Below are 22,687 nucleotides of genomic sequence, written 5' to 3'. Positions count from 1 at the left end.
GGTCTGTCCCCAGCCCTTGTCTCTCCCCACCCCTTCCCTGCCACCCTTAGCCTTCCACAGGGAGCCAGGTCCTGGCTGCTCCACTGGGTCCTCCCGGCCAGGGAGCGCTCGTGGGGCGGGGCATGTGGAGGGACAGATGTTCAGCATGCGCTTGTCTGGCCTGTGTATCTTCTGGCTCGTTTCTGTGCTGAGTGAGAAATAAAAGAATTCATCATGAAATGGCTGAGATAAAGTCAGACCCATCTAGAGATCTGATGCCTAAATTGCCACCATCAGCACATGCAAAACAAAAAAATAATAATGTTGGCCATTAGTCATGGCCTCATGGACTTCTCCAGCCAAACTATGAAGTTAAAAAATCTCCCACCCCTACCTTTTTAATGGAACCTTCCCCTTTGAATACTGCCCACCACCCCTCCCCCAGTGAATGCAGTCCTCTGTGGAGCCCTTTCCCCCAGCAGCTCTCTCTGTCAAATCTTGAGGGTGAGACACCCCAACGGCAGCTACATTATGGTACTTCTGAAACTTACATTTTAAAGGACTGGCTTTTACAAATAGTTTACTCAGATGGAAAAAAAGGGATGGAGTTTACAATTAAGACAATAGAACTCTACGAAGGGGTCCCAGAGGATTCGTTGAAAATCCATGTCAAAGGCTAGAAAGTCCTTCCTTTGCCTGTTGAGGATAAACAGAGAACCATGAAATAAAGCTCACACCTTGTTCATATCCAAGATGAAAGGCACCTGGAGGGAAGGGTGGGATTTTCAAAGGTCTGTTATACGCTTGTTTTAGTTAAATTCTGTTTCCAGTTGTGATCACCATTAGTCCATCTCTAGCACTCTTATTAAATTATCTAATGACACCAAGTCCTGTGACATCAAACTATCAAACCTTGCCCACTGTACCTCCAAGGAAAACACTTTTCCTGTCCCACCTCCCCACGCCCAGCAGAGTCAGCTGCTCCTTGCCCTGCACGCCATGGCCGCTTCTGCACATCCCCTGTCCGCAGCGCTCGTCTCTGCCATTGTCTCCCCATTTCCTCAGAGACCACGGCAGAGCCGTCCTTGCACGCCCTGGCTGGAGCAGTGCCTGGGAAGTGAGAGGTGTGGGGTGTGCATCTTCTAAACGAATGCAGCCCTGCGCCTAAAGCTGCAAGCAAATAAGAGCACGTTACGTTCCTGGATATGGAGACTTGGGAAGCAGGACACACCCTTCCACGAGCAGAGAAGGTTGAAGAACATTCTCACGTGGTCACACACACAGCTTAGAGTGGTGGTTCTAACATTTTTGGAGATAGCAGGCATCTTGGAGAATCCAGGAAACTTTCGAGTCTCTCCTAAGAAGGATACACAAACACCTGAGTTTGCAGGGCGTTTTCAGAAGATGCACAGGATCCGTGAAACGACCTTTGACTCCATGACCGCTGCAAAACCAGGGGTCAACTGAGCCCCAAATAGGAGCTTTTGCCTAAAAATAACAGCATGGACTGGTTGTCTATTGTGAAAATTACATTTCTTTAAAAAAAATAGTGGCAGTGTGTACAGTTAGACAACCAAGGGCTGCCTCTCCCAGGAAGCACCGGGGCGCCAGCAGGGATAAATGCGTCGGGTGAGTCCATACAGACCCACAGCCCTCGGGCCATGAAGGGCCATGGCACTGCTGGGTCTTACTACCTTGGGCAAAGAAAAGCCTTAGCCTTCACTGTACCTGCTAAAGTGCCACGTCATTCCTCCTTATTTTTCAAGATACAAAAATAAAGAGAAGGCACTGCTTTAGAAATTATTTTACACGACAAGAAGCTTTTTAAACTAGAAACTTAGAATCAAGGACACTTAGAGGGCTCAGCAACTCCCAGGAGGCACGAAAGGGCCATGCACAGACTGAGGAAGTTTCTAGTCCAGTGAAGACATCGGGGAGGAAGGCCTGGAAGTCACTGGTCTCCGGAGCTCCCTGGCTAAGTTAGTAGCTACAGTCCGGAAGAAGTGAGCTCAGCTCCTACAAGGACCTTTGTATGGGCTGCCGGTTGCACCATCTATTCCTTCGATCTAAGGTATTAAGAGAAGCGTTTTAGTAGTCATTCATGAAACACAGTCAGTCTGGATTAAACCTAAAAATACACTCACTTTTATGATATAAATTAGGCATAAAATGTCCTAAAAACCGTAAGGAAAAATGGCGCAAGTGTCATGAAAGTAACTGAAGAATTGCTTGGCTACACGCAGAAGAACAGAATGAGGGAAGAGAGGCGGGCAGGTTGGAGCAGCCGGACTACCATGAAAACGAACGGAGAGGGGGACAAGCTGGGTCCCACTGGACATCCTTGCAAAGACGAGCAAAGAGATACAATAGCAGACTGAGGTGGCAACAAACACGGGCCACACAGGGAAAAGTGTGAAGGAGAAAGCGGGCTTCTCTGAGCAAGGAGGCAGAGGGGGAAGTATGGGGAGAGCAGATGCGCCCCACCTGGGTTCCCTGGGCAGAGGAAGGACCAGCCAGGGGGAGGGTCCAGGGTCGTCTGTGTGTTCGTAAACACTTGTAAGGAGCTTTGAGAATCCACATAGAGCAAAATCTTCGGCTGGCCGTTTTTCTCCTGCGCCGCCCCAAATGTGGAGAGTTTATAGCGGTCTTGAAGAGGAATAGATGTGGGCATCGGAGACATGGGACGGATGGGATGGAGCGGGGTGAGGGTCCACGCTGCACCCTAAGGAGACGGCGACCTCCAACGGCTTTCTCACCCAGAGGCCACACACCAGCGGGTTCTCTCTCATCTATCCCTCAGCCCTCAGATCATCCGACACAGCAAAGTTTCTAAGCAAACCCCAGTTTAAGAAGCACAGAAAGATTTACTGAGACAGGCCAAGACGCAACTGTGCTTCATGGAGAGGCGACAGGAGCAGTGAACCTTCCCTGTGTGAAAGCACCAACTGCAGCGCCACTGAGTCACGGGGAGAGCTAATGAGCACCCGTGACGCCCCCCCACCAGGAGCAGGCAATGCTAAACAAAGGACAATTTAGCTATTTACCCCAAAACACTGCATAAAACAAATAACACGTTTGGAAGAGGCAGACCTAGGAAAAAGAGAAGGACTAATTAAGGAGAGGGTGGGGGCGAAACTGATGACAACCCACAGGGAGGGGTTGACCGAGGCTCAAGGGTGAGGCACTTTGCAAAATGTTTCGTCATCCCTTTCTCTCTCGGAAATGGTGTAAACACTGGTCAGGCAGTGGTCACGGAGGAAAACTTGAAACATGAAGCGTAGTGGCACTGAGATAGCTCAAGTATATTACCATCACCTGGAAGGTGTAGAAGTTTAACATTCGGCTCTCGGCACTAACCTTTAGAAAGGAATGTTTGTGTAAAGCTGGAGACAGCAACCCAGTTTGTCCTCAAAGGCACAGAAGGGACCCCTCCGCCCTGCCACACAGAAATACGCAAACACTTCGGTCTTCGGGTGTGCGCATGGCATCTACCGAAGGGGGCAGCTGGTTCCTGAAAGCGGATGTGCACGGGCTCCCCGAATGCAGCAGCAGCAGCAGGGCCTGAACTCAGCCGCCCGGGGCCGGGGCTCTCCCTCTGGCGCGGACGTTTTCTCCCACCTCCCCCGCACCGATTCGCTCCCCCGTCCCATGAAGGCCCTTGTCCCCTTCACCACAGGCTTTTGGTTCTTCACCAAAATGTATCCATGTCCACAGAGCCCCCGTACTGCAAAAATGAATGAAGAAGCTGCTTTAAAAAAAAATTAAACAAAAAGAGCATTAAGCGTGTGTCAGTGCAGCAAGCAGAAGGCTCCCACAGCGATAGCAATCAATACGGTCTCAGAGGAAAAGACCTCGCACACAGAAGTAGGGGCAGTGAGAACCAGGCCCCTCTTCCTCGGGAGGAGGGTGTGCGGATGGACTGTCTGTCGCCTTTAAGGAGAGACACCCTGAAGCACTGTGAGCTCCATCTCAAATCCACACGCGGCACTCCGCAGGCTCTAGCTGGGGGGAAGTCTCAAAGATACCAGATCACAAACTTTCCACATGGAAAATAATGGTTCAGAGGGAAAAAAGGATGGTACTCAACGCTATTGTCTCCTTGCCATAACCTGAAGTATAATTTTTGAGAACTTAGTGTAATGTCGTTATTAATATATCATCTATATGAACATACCTAAGTAAATATTTTAAAGTATTCCCCGACTGCTTCTCGGCCTTTTGGCTAAGATCAAGTGTAAAAATTATTCCTCTAAGGAACAATACATTTCAAAGATAAATGTTTCCCATGAAATGGTTGTTAGCAAATGAACTCACTGCCCCAAGCTGCCCACAGTTCTTGGAGAAAGCAGACGGAAGAGCTGGAATTTGGAAAATTGACCTTCAGAGCATTAAGCGCCAAAGACCCCACCCACGCCTGTGTGTGACACTTTGGCCAGGGCTGGGAGATGGTCTCAGGAATTCAGAGGCCACCTCTTTCTACTTTGAGTCACCATGGAAACAATACCTTGGAAACCAATTTTGATCACACGTGGAAACTCCCCGAAAACGGAGTAACTGGTGTTGATGGCTAGCACTCGGGTTACCCCGGCAAAATGCCGTGCACACTGTCTCTCTCCGCCAACCAGAGAGGCGGTGCGGGAGGAGATGCCCGTGACTCACCGATGAAGTGGTTGGGCCCCAGGGCCAGCATCTCCTCCGAGAGGACCAGGCCCCCGGGCGCCTGGAGCAGGGTCACGCTGCGGCCGTCTATGAGCGAGCACTGCTGAAAGCCCGGGGCCGTGACCTTCCACAGCAGGATCAGCGAAGCGGCAGCATCTTGCCGAATTCTGAAAGCAGGAGCGGTGTCAGTGGAGAGTCCCAACCAGAACAGCGGGTCTGAGAACCAGCCCATCGCAGTGAACACACACACACGGAAGGACCGCGTGCCCGTCCACAAAGGGAGGGGGAGGGGAGGGGACGGAGGGATGGCCTTACAGCCAGGCATCGCTCTGTGCACACGCACGGCCGTCCCTTCCCACACGGGGAGAGGTGCCCAGGGAACACTTCCAATCAACAGTAGTACAGAGGCAGACGGAGTTCCTCTAGAGATGACTCCTCCCACCTCCACACGACAGAAAGGACCTTGCTTGACTGTACTGCCCACGGGCAATGCATCCCCAATCGGCCACCTGGGGTGTGCTGGCAAAATAAGTGTGTCACCTCCCACGCTTCAGGTCTCCCCTGCCTTTTTCCTGTTTTCGGGATAAAATCCAAAGAACGAGATGCCCTAGGAGACTCATCGGCCTCGGTCTCGGTTCCCCTCCCAGGCTCAAATCCCGCACCTCCATCCTGGCAGCCTAAGCCTCGGGCAACAGGAGGGCTGTCTCTTCCCCAGGCAGGTTTGGGCCCAGCTCTCAGCCTCCGCCTCCTCCCTCCCCGGGAGACCTGTCCTCCTCAAGGCTCAGCCCCCACATCACCCCCTCTCTGAGCACTTCCCTGCCCATCTTCCTGCCACCTTCCAGCCCCTGTGTCCCTGTGCTCCCCGAGAGAACTGGGTCTCTGCCTGGGGAAGGAGAGCTGCCCCTCCCTTGGCTTGAGGCAGGTGCTCAGCCCAGGGCTGGGAAACGACCGAATCCATGAATAACTCGAAGCGTCAGGGCTGAGCAACCCTCACCGGGGAGTTCAGGACGCCCGGAGATCATCCTGCTCTCCCGTGGCCCTCGGCCTGGGTCAGACTCTGCTATTTCTGCCCGGCTCTGCAGCCTAACAGCCTCTTGAAGAATTTCAGGTTTGAAGATTAGAGCATTCAAAAAGGCTTACGAAAGGAAGATAACACAACCCGAACCAGCAATTTTCAACCGGTGTGCCGCACGAATTTTTGAAACGTGCAACGCCTAACAGTTCAGTCAGAGCTACTGCCCTCTTTTTCCTTAGACTGGAAAATTAAAAAAAAAAAAAAATGACAACATCCAAAACAGCAATAGCTGTCTGTTGTGAATGAATCAAAATTATACCTATTTTTTTGGTCAGATAGGCAAAAAAATACACTTTTTTTGGTGTGCCGCAGGATTTTAGCAATTGGTTTGTGTGTGCCGTGAGATGAAAAGAGCGGGAGATCTCTGACCTAAACAGGAAAGGGCTGGGAGAGGTTTCCTAAATGAACGAACCTTCCTTCCCTAAAGCCAGCTGGGGCGGTGAGGGCTTCATCCCTATTGTGAGCAGGAAACACTTAGCACTGAGGCCCCCTGCTGGCAGAACTCAGTGCTGCCTCAGTCCCCACACGGTCTTGCTTCGGGGAGTTCTCCTTGTGCCCGGAGTTCCCCACCTGTTCTGGCTCTACCCCATTCCCTCCCCCACCACAGCGGGTCAAGGGCTGGCGGAGGAACGTAGGTGCAGTATGACAGAGTCCCTCTTCCAAAAATGTTTCAGGGACGCTAATGTTTAGAAGGCAAGGTGGGCAAAACTAATGCTGGGTACATGGAAGAGGTCTGTAATACCCTACTTCACCGGGACCATGGGTCCATCATTCTCCCAAAGTCCATGGGGACTAGATAGCAAACGACCATTGGCTGCATTGGGGCAAGGGTGAGGGGAGAGAGGAGGTTGTAGTGAACAGCAACAGAGAAGGTCAGGCAGCGGGCACTGCCAGACAGGACGAGACACTCTAGTGCTGGCCGCACCCCCCCGCCCCCAGCAAGGTCCACAGCAGGTGCCCCACCCACTTGCTCCCCTGCGCCTGGTCCCCAGCCCACCGGCGACAACGGGCAGTATGTAACTCGAAAGAGCTTCAGTGTAAAACAAAGCAAAACGCTCTCTTCTTGCCTGTTGGCTTTTAAAGAGAGTATTATCATGGTTAAATTTTAATTTGGGGGTCAATTGTGCAGAAGAATTTTAACCCATGGCCCATGAAAACCTCCAAGAGGCCACAGCATTTTGGAAGTGAGAATCACTCGGGAAGTGAAGGGTCTGGCTCTGGATCTCTCCGAGGCCTCCGGCTCCTCCTCTCACCCCAGACCCTGACGGGGCCCTCCCTCGAGCTGTCTCTGAACAAACAGCAGCCTGGAGTTTCTGCATGACACTGGCCACGTGTGCACATGAGCTCCAGCCACGATTCTCACTGGGCAGGCCAGGTCCAGATCAGGCACAGGGACAGCCACAGCCACAGCCACGGGCAGTCACAGCGTCAGCCTGAACCGTTTTATCTGAGAACCTCCTTACTTGACTGAGGCGTTCTGCGGCACTTCGAAGGACACCAGCCGGCCGCCCGCAGAGCTGTTGGAGCTGGCGTTCCCACAGGCAATGTCTGGGATCACCTGGGAAGACAAGACCCAAAGAAAGATTGGGTTGTTCAGAGCACCACACGATGTATTATATTATAAAGCCAAATGCCATGAGACGCCATCCCTCTGTTCAGGCCCTTTCAAAGGTGCTGGGGTGGGAACAGAGAAAGACAAGTGAAAATTTCCCGTCTCAAAAGAAAATGAGAGCTTTGTCATTTCAGTTTCTGAAAAGCAGACGTGTTCCTGGGAACAGTGTCCCCATGGCCAGGACCGTGAAAACTAATAACGGGATATCCCAGGGGAGGGCCCAGGGCTCCCTCGCTGCCCGTTCACTGGACAAGTGTCACCGGCCTCTGCTCTGTGCTCAGCCTGGGGTCCTGAGGGGACTACATGCTTAGAGAGCAAGGGGGTGGGTGGCCTTTAAGGACTGGCTTTCCCATGACAGGTACAAATCTTAATGACTAGAGCGGTGAGCCTTTAAATGAACAATAAGCGCCTTGGCAGGGTAGCCCAGTTGCTTACAGCATCCACCTGACACTCCAAGGTTGCAGGTTCAATTCCCAGTCAGGGCGCGTACAAGAATCAACCAATGAATGCACAAATGAATGGAACAACAGATCTCCCCCTCCCTCCCTCCCTCTCTCTCTCTTTCTCTCTCTCTCCAATTTTTAAAACTAGGGAGGAAGTATCTGGTCTGCGTGACCCTGCTCTGTGTGGAGAGAGGTCCCAGGAGTGCACAGTGAGGCCAGGTCACTGGGACGCCGCCCTGCTTTTCCCCTGCGGACTACACCTTCATTTTTGAAGGGGCATATTCCCCAAAAGTGTCATACCAATGTGCACAAAAAAAGCTGGCAGTTGAGGGGCGGGCCTTGTGCTCATCAGAAAGCACATTACGAACACCTGCACTGCGTCCAGTGAGGTGTTTCTGATCAGCTCACGCGTTTATTCCTCACACTGTGATCACTGTCTTCGCCTCGAAATCCTAAATAAAAGGGTATTCAAAGTTCCCGCATCAAAGTACCCTGTATTAACTGGGAACAATACAGAAATTCTCAGCACTTTCACCCCATCCCACACCGAGGACTTCTTGTCCAGAAGGCTGGATGGTCAGATGCTACAGATAAAACCCACCGGGGACGTTCAAAGACACGAGTGCAACCCGATCAGGGTGTAGCTGACAACCGTCCCATGAACTTCAGTCCCCTACGGCTCCAAGTAGCCTCAGGTTCCCAAAGTATCACGGCTGCATGCAAAGGGCAAGTGTCTTCCCCTCGCACTTCTAACCTGCTTCTTAACATCCTAAGAAATACCAGCAGGACGGGAAGGTGGGGCGTCTCCCTTTCAAGTTTACCATTGGCAGGGTAGCATGTCTTTAAGAAAATGGATTGAAATAGCTGGTTGGGAAGAAGCCTTTCTCCAAAGGACACTTCCTTGGTAAGCATGGGACCAGATCTACTTCACACTCCAGGAGTGAGTCATTCCACAAAGAGGTATTAAATTGATCATTTCAAAGCAGCTATTAAAAGTCTGAAATCAGAGCAAGACCGCAGCTTTCAGGCAGGCTAGGCTACGAACAGGGCCCTGCAGCCTGAGGGTGGCCTTCATAAACTGTGGCAATGAAAAAAAAAAAAAGTGGGTCAGCTGGTTATAATTACCCAAGACAATGAAAGAAGAGTTACTGCCTCACCTCTTTTTATAATAACGGAAAATTCTAGATACATTGCTTCACTCTAAAAGTGCTACACAAAGATCTAGGTGGGTCTTTTTTTTTTTTTTTCATTTAAGCTATAAAACCTGTAACAAAATACAAACCCACATCTATACGGATGTCATATAAAGGATAAAATATGGAAGAAAATGACTCTATTGTTGTCACCTCAAATTCCCGATTTCAAATTATTCCCAAAGTCTTCCAGCTAGCAAATATACATTCCATGTCAATTTTTAGAGGCATGCTAAAAATTTCCTATTTTATGTGATAAGACTGTTGATGAGCTTGAAAATACAATAAGCCAAAACCCGACTGGCCAAGATTCAATAAATAGAACTTGCTGTTGTCAACGTAAATAGAATTTGCAAATTTCACTCTCAAATGCATCCTCAAAATATTTTAGAAAGTGGACTGGGAGTAATAAGAAGAAAACTGTATTTGAACAATGATTAAAATAAAATTGAAAAATATATCTTAGAAAGCAACAAAAAAAAATAAAAACTCATAGACACAGGAAAAACGGGGCGAGGGGAGGTGGGAAAGGTAAAGTGGGGCAAATGTACGGTGACAGAAGGAGACTTGACCTTGGGGGGTGACCGACAGTGCAATACACAAAGGACGGATGATTGAATTGCACACCAGAAACCTAGATACTTTTATTAATCAAGGTCACCCCATAAATTTAATACCATTTTTGAAAAATCAATGATAGCTGCTTTTTTTCCCTCTAAATCCCACTGAGGTGCTGCAGGGCACCAAAGTAGAACCCAAACAATAACAAACAAACCAAGGAAAAGGTGAGCACGATGTTCCACAAGTAAAACCAGGTCAACAGCGGCGGGTCTGTGATGCGTTCGTTTATATGACTCCTCATCGAGCCGTCTGCCCCCAAACCTACGATTATCTCACAAAAATGTACACGGATATTGTTCCTCGAAATAACTTCATTCCTTTTCTTTTCTTGATTACTCTTTTTATGCTCACAAACGACCACAACCCAATGTCTCAGCTGTGCGACCCAGAGAGATTCCCCAAACAAGCACAGGCGGGAACGAGGTTGGGCACGTTGTTTTAGTTCACTGGGGGACTTCAGGGTTTTCCAAGGTTCATTGCTGATGCTAGAACCACGGGAATTGTTTCACCCCGACTGACGTCTCACACAAAAACATGTGCGACAAAACATTCTCACCTCCACTTGATCCCATTTCATTTCTACGACTTTCTGCCCCGTTTTCGGCTGCCACGTCGGCAGGGTCACAGTGGCCTGGGAGCGGGGCAGGACGACGTCAGGTTCCTGGGTGGCGGGGACCGGCTGAAGCTGCCGGGGTGCCGCGGACTCGGTCCAGCCAGAAGCTGGGAGACTGGGAAGTGCCTGCTCGCAGTTCGGACCTTCGTAGCCTTCGGTGCAAATGCAGAGGTAGCCATCGCTGCTGCTGCTGCTGCTGCAGTTGCCATGGTGACAAGGGTTGCTGGCGCAGGGATCCACAACAAGCTGAAAGAGACCATAAATGGGGTCAATTATTCCCTCGTAAGGAAAGCGGTGCCGTCACTGAGAAATTAGCTCCGTGTCTCAGAGCTGCTGTTCTATCTAGTGGAAACGCTGTTCCAGTGGAACCGGACTGTGGAGTTCACGTTCTTCACCCCCCTGTGCTGTCGGGGTGGCCTCCCAAGGTCATCCCAACATTGATCTTTGCACAGGTAACAGGTGTCCTGCAAGGATATTCACCCAGTGGAGAACAGTCTCCGGAACCCAAGGCCCTAAACAATGTGGGTTCAGGAACGTGTTATTTAGAGAAATCTGCTAAGGCAAAAAAGGTTAAAATGAGGACTTCCCAGGAAAATATCAACGGTGGCACTGGTAGCTGCGTGCAGTCACAAATGACACTAGCGCTCTCAAGGGAGGTCTCCTTTTGCACCTCCTGGGCCATCGCAAGACTTCCTCACACCCACTTTATTGCTCCTAGAGGCACTTACTTTTGTCCCCCCATTTCCCACCTGATGAACAAAGCTTTTTAAGATGACATTTTTAAAGTACAGATTTCCAAAATAATGAGCATGTGTGACGATTAAAAGCTAGCAGAGAGCACGGTGGCAACGGGTATTCAGCACAGTCTTACGAAACGTCTGTCTCATTATTTTGGAGGGCAATTACAGAGAGAGGTGACCCCGCTGGACACAGAAGATAAAAATTCACGTGCGTGCCTTTCAGTGCTGTCCCTGCTCTAAGGTTTATCTCGCAGTGCTTTGTTAACCTCTGAATTGCCATTTGTTATTACTTGGAGACGCTACAGAACAATGAGAAACGAAACAATGCTTCTCCGGAGACAGCTCAAGAACTCAAGAAGAGTGTTCTCTGTACTTACTCAATTATCATTTGTTTCCGTGATAACAGAAAATGAGACCTCTAGCTGGTGTACCTTGGCTCCTCAGGGCTGATCACAAAATAGAACTCAGGAAAAAAACAGACTACAAAGAAACGGAACCCCGAATTCTCCTACTGAAATGGTTCACACCTGGTTCTGCATGGAAAAATGGCTATTTCCTTCACAGACTACCAGAAAATAGTAGATAGACTGGTATCTGAAAAGAATATTTAAACTGTAAATGATTTTAGATATTTATAATCTTTATCAACTCAAAGTAAAATCCAACTCCCTCCCCACGGGAGACAAAGCCCTCCCTAATCCGACACCTTCCCAGCCCCGAAGTGCTCTCTTCCCACACAAGCTCCTCCTCCCTGGTGCCAGCCCCTCCCTGCTTTCTTTCTGTCCCTGGACTAGGCCAAGGTCATTGCTGTCTCAGGGCCTTTGCACCTGCTGGGCTCTCTGCCTGGAATGCTCTCCTCCCAGACTTTGCCTGGATCTCCACCTCATTTCACAACGTGAAAGTCCAGTTGTAGAGGCCACAACTGCCACTGAACCCCACGAAATCTGACCCATAAGCAGGAAGTAACCAGCCTGTCAAAATGCATGAGCGTTTTTTCACCGTGCAAGCTCAGGACCAGCTAGATACAAAGCCCAAGATTTTCCTCTTATGCAGGGCTGGGTCCGCTGACATGACTTGAAGGGAGACGTTTCTTATCTCAAGTAACTTTTCTATTATCTGACATTTGACCATTATCATTTGATTCTTGATCACAAAATAGGGGAGCAAGTACTAAAGAGGCTCTGGAAAGATCTTGGAGTCTCACTGCAGGAACACTCTCTACCAGACTTTTCCCCTCTCTCTAAACTCCAGCTTCTTTATCTGTCCGTGTGTACCTTTTGCTTCTCAGAGCAGCTACGAGGATGAAAGAGAGTTAGCAGGACTGTCTATCTCTGCCCACTGGGAGGGGGACCACAACATAGAGGACTCCCGAATTTGAAGTCCAGGGTTTCTAGAAAAATAGTGATGAGCTATTGTTACACTGAAGTAATAGAACACAGTAGGGAAAACCTAGGGTCCCAATCCCATGTACGGGCGATCTTGGGCAAGACAAGGGTGTTTCCTGGGGCTCGGTTTCCTCAACTGCAGAAGGGAAGAATGGGACGGGAGAACTCTAGTGTCCTAAATCTTTGGTTTCTCAGCACAAAAGAGGAACCGCACCGGTTAGAAACGGCATCTTCACGCTGAAAAGCAAACGAACAATGTTGGGGTCCAACTGTCACAGTGTTTTCATCTGAAAAAGGATATTTTTTCCCACTTGGTTCAATAATGATTTTAACTGCATTCCAACGCCAACTGCTTACCCACTAGGAGTAAGGATGTGGGGGAAATCACTACCGTGTTTATGCCAGCAGCAGACTCGGCCAAGAAACGCATCCCATGAATTTTCTCCAAGTCCAAATAATAAAAATGCTCATTCACGTCACTGGATCAAGAACTCTGCATTATAGCGAAATACACATTCCTACATTTTCATATTTCTCTACTTCTGTATTAGGGACTCCAGATCTACTTGAAAATTATTCCAAGACTGATCTGGGCCATCATTTTTCCCCTCAATTCTGAGTCACTTTTCTTAACATCAGCCTGTCCTGATTTTTTGCATGTGGTTTGAGTCACATTTGTAAGTAGGCTAAAAGGAAATTACAAGCAGAATTCAAACTCTTGACAATGAAGTGAATCCATTAAAAATAAACATGCCCAATTATTTTTCCACTTTCTCATGGTGTCTCTTTGAATTTGGAAATTACCTTGAAATGACAAGGCCTTCACTTCAGTTCGGCTGACACACACAGTCAATAGTCATACTGATGACTCCTTAATTCCTGTTCAGCTGCACATATATCAAGAATCAAATCACTTTTCTTCAAAAACCTGGCAAACCCTTTGTGCTCTGGTTTCCATGCTCAGTCAACTCCCAGAGACGCCACTCGACTGCATGTGCTGGAATAGGCACACCCAACCTCAGACAGAATGCCTTTCTTTCTTTTTTTCGCTTCATCACTCAAAAACAAGTCTCCGAAACGTACAGAACCATTTCAGGGCATCTATTCCTGCTTTGCCTCTCATCGGAGATGCTCGTACATCTTAGCAAACTCGCTTTACAACACCGCGAAGCCACAAATACAGGAGACATGTCGACCCTCACCTCCCTGCCACTGAGGAAAAGAAGGCTGCCGCAAACTGGGAATTACACTTTCTAGAAGACTATATGAGCATCTCAATCAATGCAGGAAAAGCATTTTATTATATTGAACACCCACTGAGAGCGAAGACCTTTGGCAAAGAGAAATAGAAGTGGACTTCTCGAATCTGATAAAATCTACAAAAAAAATCCAGCAGCAAGTGGAATATTATTGGCGAAAGGTTGGAACGTTTCTCCCTGAAACTGAGAACAAAGCAAGGGTGTGTGCAACCCCACGCCCACTGGACATTGCACTAAAGGTCCTGGCCAGTGTAAGAAGACAAGAATAAAAAGAAGCTATAAGGACTGAGTAGGAATGAAAACTGTCGTGATCCAGACTGCATGTTGATGCCTGCAGATACATTATTAGAATATGGAAGTTCGGCAAGTTTGTGAGATACAAGGTCAAAATTTCTTGGAAGAAGAAAATTGCATCTCCATGTTTCAGAAACAAATAGAAAGTAAATTTTTTAAAAAGGTGTTGTTTACATAAAAAAAAATCCAATACCTAGAAATAAATCCAGCGAAAGAAGTGCATAGACTCAACCAAGAGTTTGGTGTAATAGTAAGATCATATAGAGAGAAATTAAAGTATAGAAATACGGGGATTAGAACACTCAAAGATTCTAATTTTCCCCAAAGCTATTTACAGATTTAATGCAATTGCAACAAAAATGACAAGATGTTTTTTGTTGTTGTTCTTGTTCTCGTTCTTGTTCTTGTGTAAAATGTCTCCAAATAGCCCAGACACTCTTGAATAAGAACAATGTAGGAGGGCCTGCTCTATAAAAGTTTGGGAATTTTAAAACCACAGTAATTAGGACAATAGAATAGAGAGTCAAGAACTGGAGTAATCACATAGAGACAATCATTTCTGAAATAGAGTACTGCGGTAGATACAGTCTTTTCAATAAATTGATATCCATATGGAGGGAATTCAGCTTGACTTCTCCTTCACACCATTTACAAAAATAGAATCTTCTTTCTCAAAATAAAATGTATTTTTTAAGTTAATAATTTAATTTGATAATCTCTACCTCTAGCAATGATATGATGAAGGACACACTCTCATAGGACCAGTACAACCTTTATGGAAAAGGTCCGGTTCTTGGCTGGCGTAGCTCAGTGGGTTGAGCAACAGCCTGCGAACCAAAAGGTCACCAGTTCGATTCCCAATAAGGGCACATACCTGGGCTGCAGGCCAGGTCCCCGGTGGAGGGCGCACAAGAGACAACCACACACTGATGTCTCTCTCCCTCTCTTTCTCCCTCCCTTCCCCTCTTATCTAAAAATAAATAAATAAATCTTTTTTTAAAAAAATAAGAAGTTCTGGTTAGCCATCTGGAAAACAAATGGCACAAGCCCTAATATCAGTGATTAATGGGGGTAGCAGGTGAACAAAGCATGACTTTATCACAGAGCCACGGCGTACGCATACTGAACGCTCTGAGAAGCAAGAGTCGGGGCCCTGGAGTCACCAAAGTAACTCGGGAAGTCTTCCTATGTAAATCTCGGGGGTCAAGGAGGAGCTATCACAGGAAAGAAGAGCAGGAAAGGGGGCCCTGCCAAGGAGAACAGCAAGTGCGAAGGCCCTGAGGTATTAAAGAGGGTGGTATACTGAGAGAACTACAAATAGGTCTCCTTAACCGGCGCACATAGGCCACACGTCAGGGATTTTTTAAAGGAGATTTGCTGAAGCAGTTGAAGATCAGTTTATAGCATGTGATGCTACAGAGTTTGACTTTGGCTCTGAAAGCAAGGCAATACTGAATTTTAAGCAGAAATAGGGCAGCGGAAACATTTTAGAGAGCGGACCCTAGCAGCAATGGAATGGTACACCTGAGGGGGTCAACCTGGAGGTGTAGGGATGTACTAGGAAACCACTGGAATCGTCCAGGTGAGGACGGTCCAACGTGGGCCGTATCTAAAGCTGGGACCACACAGACCAGAACACGAGGGCGGCTGGAGAGTCACAGGACGGGGAGGCCAGGGGATTAGATGTGCGGGAGAAAGAGGGAAGTGGCCCTGCGTGGTAACTCCTGGGCTTCGGACTTGGACGGCCAGGTAAATGGGAGGGCCACTCGTTGAAATCGGGGACTCAGAAACAAGCAAAGTTGAGAAGGAGCAGGACGCCATGGTTTGCCTGTCAAATAAATGTGACCCTAACTTGATCCAGAGGGAACTACGGCTCAGAAAGGCTAAGTAGCTGATCCACAGTCTCACACGGCAGAAGTCTGAACCCAAGACGGATTCCTTCACTGTATTCCGCAAAGCCTTGCATTTTATCTCGGGAGGTCAGGGCGTGGTTTCTGGAAGGAGAGTGTGGCCCACTGCCATCGGCCACCAGAGGGAAGGAACACAATCACTGGGAAGTGGGCCCGGGTTTGGCACTGGGTACCTGAACATGAGCTGTTCAGGCCGCCCGAGGGTCAGGCCACCTTCCAGTGCATCAGGACGCTTCGGGGACAACTCTCGGGACACAGCAGGATAGGGGAAGCCTGGGTTCAGTCAGCTGTAGAAGGCCTCGGGTTAAACAGACCCCAGACCCCGGGCAGCTCATCAGGCCTTTGAAAGACAGGACCAAGCCCACTCAGCTCAGCGAGAGAAGCTGTCCGGCCAGAGCCCCAGCCCGTGGTTCTGTGAAAGGTTCCAATTTTGCACACGTGGAATCTGAGAAGATGCATCCAGGACAACAGAGCCCGTGGGAACGTGGAACCTTACAGGGGTCTGGGCAGGGTGGAGAGATGGGAGCTGCCAGATTCTCTTCTGCCCCCTTCAGGAGGCACCCCAGGAAAAATGGCCTCTAGGAGCAAGTATCTGCTGGTGGGAAACACACGCTGACCACGTTGCCGAGCAAAGTCTGAGCCAATGGAGCGGCTCTGCCCAGACCACAGGAGAGAGCAGAGTGTACTGGGCGTGGGATGTGCCCACGTCAGGAAAGCAGAGGGGGAGGGGCCTCGGGGGCTCAGCGCGGGCGGGCCACGCAGGAGGGAGAGGAGCTGTGGGAGAAGGTAGCTCCTATCTAGAGAAAAGCTAATTCATTCATGTCTTCAAAGTCTGGGCTTTGTGACAGCTGGCACTACACCTTTATGAGTGACATGTCCCACCAATCAAATGGCCAGGGGGAGCCTACTTTGTTTATGTCCTTTAAAAAAATCTTTTCTAGGAAATACCTTCCATCTACCAACTCCGGGACCAGTAGGACGGCCCGAGTGAGGAAGGCAGGTCACTGCCTCAGTGACGATGGTCAAGGGTGGCGTCAGCAGCACCCCTGTTATGAGAGGTTTCTGCACCCAGAGTCCCCCTCCTGAAAGAGCTCTGGAGCTGCTGGCCACAGTGAAGAAATGAACTTGTCTATGCTCAAAAGTCACGTCAAGGCTCCTTCCTGACTTCGCCCCCAGACGGTGGAGCAGCAGGCAGATTCCACAGAGGCTTTCCACAGCCAGCAGCCACGAGGCCACGGGGCCACGGGGCCATGCAGGCCAGCAGCAACCCCAAAACAGTAGTCTCTGCATGTTCCCGAAGGGTTTGCCAATAAAACGTGTTCAGCCAGGGTGAGGACTCCCACTTTCCAAAGAGCCCTCCACTCTTGTTGGGGACCCCCAAGATAGTCCCCTCATACAAAAACGTGTTGACTTCTTTATCATTTAAAATAAGTGGAAAGAACAAATGACACCAGTGTGGGGCAGCGGGGAGCTGCAAAGCCAGGCACACGGTTGGCACTTGGTTACTCATTGTCTGAAACAAAGAAAGGGCATTGCTTTCTTTCAGACTATTCTTCATGCTTTGCTCCAAGCACCCAAGAAGTTCCCACCAGGCAGGGGGCTCTGGGTCTGCCAGGCTCGGTAGCCCAGGATCCTTAAGGAAAGTTGCCCCAGAGCACTATGGGTGCCCGTGAAGCCAGGTGGAAGAGCAGAGACACCAGGGCCACCTGGCCCGGGAAAGGCTGCCCAGCCTCGACTACTTTGATGTGTTCTCTCCGCAGGCACCCAAACTCCCCCCGCTCGTTTTTCAGCTTTTCTAACCGTAAGTGGAAACAGCTGCTCTAATTTTCCTGCCCATCTGCTCCTGGAAACGAGGACAAGAATCAGTGACTCTGTGGAGAACTCTAAAATCTTCACGTCGTCCAACCACATTTTACCTAGACAGAAGACTTCTAGCACCAGCCAGCTTCATGGAGAACACTTCACTGAGAAAAAGAGCTGAGACGGAGAAAAGTAAAATGCAAGTCACCCAAAGAGCAGGCTCTGGACATCCAGCTGCAATTGTTTCTTAATCGACAAAAGCCAAAACACGGAGCTGCGTGCACGCTCAGGTGAGTCATCTCGGTGCCTGGCAGGAAAGTGGCTCACTGACTGGCTACCAACACCTAGAAAAAGGCCAGGTATTGTTCCTTGAGGAAGCTGAGAGGGCTTTTGAAATTATAAAAGGACAGGAAAAAAAATAGAAGAAAACACAAAGGAATAGGAAGATGGGGCTGAAAGCAGAAAAGGTCATCCCTAAAACCCTGCCAATTCGAAAGAGCCGGGGGCTGTGCAGCACAAGAACGAGAATGATCAACCACAGAGACCAGCGTCTCTGCCGTCTGGGAGCTCAAACAGTGGAGGGAGGAGGGGTAGAAAACCACCCAACCTTGACTTCGCAGCCCTGCGGACACCAGACGGCACTACAGGGAGGCAGAAGAGAGAACATTCTGGCTGCACTTCAGTGCTCTGTCCTTTAAGACACAGAAGGGTTTCCTTACCCACCCCCAACCCCCAACAACCTAAACCTTAAATTCACAGAGAGTTGCTGCCTGGATATTTGCATCCCCAGAGGGGTACAACAGAGGTGCTGTGGCTCGAAGACACTCTATAATACTGATCGTCCACATTATCTCCTTAAAAACACAAAGAGTTAGCACTTCCAATTAAGGCATGGATTCAGAAGGGTGGGAAAACTCTCAGGAGAGCATCACCATGTAGAACGAAGGGTTTTCAGACTCTCATTTTTGAGCACAGAACATCCTCTCATCTGTTTTAGAGCGTGGATGAAACCGGTCACGTTGAATAACGCTCGCCCAGTGAGAGGACTCACTTGGGTGAATTAAGTCAGTGTATGAAGATGACAGACGCTGTAACAAAGCTGTTAAGACGAAGTTGTTGGGAACTAGCTACTGACGGAGGTGCTCTCCTTGACTGAACTCTACCCAAGCTCCCCTAAACATGTCAACTGGACCTCAACTTGGGGACTTCCATGTTCGTCTCTGCATTGCCCAGCGTTAACGAGAATCCTGCTGAGTCGGTTTCCATAGAACCCTCCACCCTCCGTATCTGTTCACCCTCCATATCTAGTCAGGTTCCTCATCCTCCACCATCCCCAGGTGATGTCTGATCACCCCGACCTGTCTTTAGCAAAAATCCTCTTGTGTGGGTTTTTTAAAATTTATTTTTAGAGAGAAAGGGAGGGAGAAAGAGAGGAAAAGAAACATCAATGTGTGATTGCCCCTCACACGCCCACCACTGGGACCTGGCCCGCAACCCAGGCATGTGCCCTCACTGGGAATCGAACCAGTGACCCTTTGGTTCACAGACCGGTTCTCAATCCCACTGAGCCACACCAGCCAGGGCTCTTATGTGATTTTGACTAGAATCTCTCCTTACCCTGGATGTTTCCTCTTAGTAATGGTCCATCTACCAGCCCCCACCTGCTGCTTGGCTATAAATCCCTCTTGTTCTTGTTGTGTTTAGCCTTGAGCTTGGTTCTATACTGAGGTTTCTTTTCCCACATTGCAACTGTCCTGAATAAAATCTTTGCTACTCTCACTACTGTCCAGCTCTGATTTTTCTTTAACATTATTTCAAAAATGGAACCGTTAGCTATTTCTTTTGGCCTAAGGCACTATAAAAGAAAACTGTGCTATGACGCTAACACCACCATGAACCAAGAGAGTTGGTTTCCCAGAATGTCTGTCTTGTATCAAAACACTTGTTCTACGGTAACACATAAAAAAATGCACTTGTCTGTCATTTTATAAGTGAATCCCATTAAAAAAATTTTTTCCAAAATTCTGCCACTTAAAGTTGTAGAAAGCTCAACAATCTGGAAGCCCCGCTGTTCACCAGTCTTCGTCTCCTAAGACAGCCAAACAGAAATCTCCAGAGAACAGTGTACAGACCACAGAGAAACTCTGTTTATCAATCAATGACTGAAACCAAGTGGGTTGACCATGCATGCATGGACACGTCTCTGAGAGTTCCCACGACCACCCTGAGAGGCGGGAAAGCCAGAAGGTTTCCACCTACACTTTACAAAGAGGAAAATCAAGGTCCTGTGAGGTTACATAAATGTGCAGGGTCCCTAGGTGACAGAGTACAACTCGCACCCAGTTCCCAGGAAGGGTTTGACCAACCCTTCCTCTGCGTCATGTTGACAGGTACCATCAATAATACAGGTGCAGGTTACATGGTCTACAGACAAAAAGGTCCCTTTGAAACCCGTATCTCCAACATGAAGGTAAAAAGTATGAAAGCTCCACATCGTTAGCTCGTCATTTTTGTTAACCTATCGTTCTTGCGTTTTGGCAACTGATCAATGACAATGCAGACGAGTCGAACGTCCTTGCAAAATGAAGTCAATTGCACTACAGATTCCCCCACAAAAGGTTCAAACCCCAGTATGACCATCAAATACTTCTTAGTTCTTGGGGGATAAAACTAACTTCTCAACTCCTCCCTTTTTCTATATTTGAAAGGAAAGTTGTATTTTCTTTGCAGAACTGACTACTGAAGATTCTCAGGGAGAACCTGAGTTGCAGACACAGAACTTTGGTCAGACAAATGGGGTTCCTGGTTGCCCACACATCAACTGAGCAGGTTAGGAGACATGCCTGTCGGAGTCCACTTGACTGGCGTTTTGATGCACTGAGGGACCCCGATGGAACTGCGACTGCTGAAAGGGACAAAATGCCCACAGAGATGGTCCCTCAAAAAAATTAAAACTACCAAGTGATCCAGCAATTCCACTTCTGGGTATTTATCTAAAGTACACAAAAAGAAAAATTCACAAAGATATATGCACCCCTATGGTCATTGCAGCATTATTTATAGTGGCCAAGGTATGGAAACAACCTAAGTGCCCATCAGTGGATGACTGGATAAAGAAGATGTGATACATATATGATGGAATATGACTCAGCCCTAAAAAAGAATGAAATCTCACCCTGGCTGGTGTAGCTCAGTGGATTGAGTGCGGGCTGCGAACCAAAGCATTGCAGGTTTGATTCCCAGTCAGGGCACATGCCTGGGTTGCAGGCCACGGCCCCCAGCAACCGCACATTGATGTTTCTCTCTCTCTCTCTCTTTCTCCCTCCCTTCCCTCTCTAAAAATAAATAAATAAAATCTTTTTTAAAAATCTTTAAAAAAAGAAAAAGGAGAAACTGTCAATCTTTTAAAAAAAATCCTTAAATTCTTTAAAGAAAAAAAGAATGAAATCGTGCTAACATGGGTAGACCTCAAGGGCATTTGCTAAGTGAAATCAGTCAGGCAGAAAAAGATCAATATCATATAATCTCACTTATATGTGGAATTTTTTTAAAAAGCTCACAGTTACAGAGAACAGAGTGGTGGTCGCCAGAGGCAGGGGTGAGGGGTGGACAACACAGATGCAGGGGTCAAAGGTACAAACTTCCAGCAATGAAATAAGTCTTGGAAATGTAAAACACGGTGACTGCAGTTACTGATACTGTGCTGCCTACTTGAAAGTTGCTGAGAGTAAATCTTAAAAGTTCTCACGACAAGCAAAAAAACGTTTGTACCTGTATGTGGTGATGAACGTGAACTAGATATCGTGGTAGTCCTCTTGCAACGAATCACAATGCTATACGCCTGAGACTAATATAACGGTACACCTCAATTATACCTCAGTAAAAAAATAATAATAATTTAGAAATATGTCCCAGAGGAAGATCTACTCTAAAGGAAACCACAGGGTGTGGTAGGGCGGCCAGGGAAGCAGGGCCCTGGGTGCAGAGCGCCTGCAGACGCCGGACTTAGTTAGGGGGACGCAGCTGCCCATGGGGATGTCCCCTGAGAGAGCCGCCCTCTGAGGGCTGCACCACTGCGGCTCCAGCCACCAGCTGCGGGCCTGGCACGGACTGGCGCTCACTCCCTGTGCTTCCGCGAGAATGGCCTGGCCGCGGGCCTGCCAGCACCCATGCGCTCGGCCCTGGGTCTGTTTTGTCCAATACTGGGCACCGTGAGCTCCAGAGCAGTTATGTTTGGTCTTTTGTGCTAACCTCTAGATCCTATGAGTAATTCTGGAAATGTATTCTATCACATCTCTGCATGCACAGGGGAAAAACTGGGTGCATTAAATAATATGAAACTTTAAAGTAGCAGCCCTTAGCGGTACAGAGCCTGGCACAAATAACACCCCTCTTTTATTACAAAATCTTGTGTTATAAAACCATAAGCATGTCATTCTGTAACATAACAATATCACACACTCAAGCACACCATACGACACTTTAGGTGAATTGTTCAAATTAAAACTATAAATTAGTACACCCACATTAGTACCCTCCCAACCACACTCAAGCAGGCCTCAGGAACCTAGTCCACTACACAGAATTATTTTAGACCAAGATAATGTGTTTGCACATTTAAGACAAAAGTGCTGTTGGCTTGCTGAAATAAAACAATGGCTGAGCTCTGTTTAAAATCCAGTCACATTTGTGTCCCCACCACAACATTTGCATTGCAAAACGCCTGACAGGAGATCCTGTTATCAGGGCCTCTGTTGTCTCCAGCTCGGCAGGGGAGAATTTTGGCAAACAAAGCCATTAAAAGATCTAATTTTGCTGAACACAATATAGATTAATAGCCTGCTCATTCTATAAATATCGCTTCCAAAAACAGAAGTTTTGCTGGCCAAGGGAAGAAATAAAATCCACCCGCATTACCGACGACTACGGCAGCATTTTAATACTTTGACAACCGGTGCACACTGTTGTAAAAAGTGACATCGAGCATTCGAGCACACGGCTGCAAAGGAGGCCGCTCACCTGAGTCACCGTCACCGCACACTCGGCTTGTGAGTCACGACACGTTCCGTGGACTGCGCCGAACATGAAGCTGATGACACAGCCT

At 48.3% G+C, this 22,687-nt stretch overlaps 1 protein-coding gene across 1 annotated transcript in view; it reads right to left on the bottom strand.

Moving 5' to 3' along the window:
* Positions 1-22,687, bottom strand: part of DNER (delta/notch like EGF repeat containing) — a 260,889-nt gene that overhangs the window by 146,620 nt on the left and 91,582 nt on the right. The window contains exons 2-4 of the mRNA XM_045855980.1: positions 10,139-10,441; positions 7,177-7,271; positions 4,639-4,805 (exon numbers count right to left, since the gene is read on the bottom strand). Coding sequence (XP_045711936.1) covers positions 4,639-4,805; positions 7,177-7,271; positions 10,139-10,441 — 565 coding nt within the window. The remainder of the gene's footprint in view (positions 1-4,638; positions 4,806-7,176; positions 7,272-10,138; positions 10,442-22,687) is intronic.

Source organism: Phyllostomus hastatus, unplaced genomic scaffold (assembly GCF_019186645.2).
Source record: "Phyllostomus hastatus isolate PE091 unplaced genomic scaffold, TTU_PhHast_1.1 phas_contig_137, whole genome shotgun sequence".
Classification (NCBI taxonomy): Eukaryota; Metazoa; Chordata; class Mammalia; order Chiroptera; family Phyllostomidae; genus Phyllostomus; species Phyllostomus hastatus.
The sequence above is the reverse complement of the archived record's forward strand: the minus strand, read 5'-3'. Positions and strand labels throughout refer to the sequence as shown.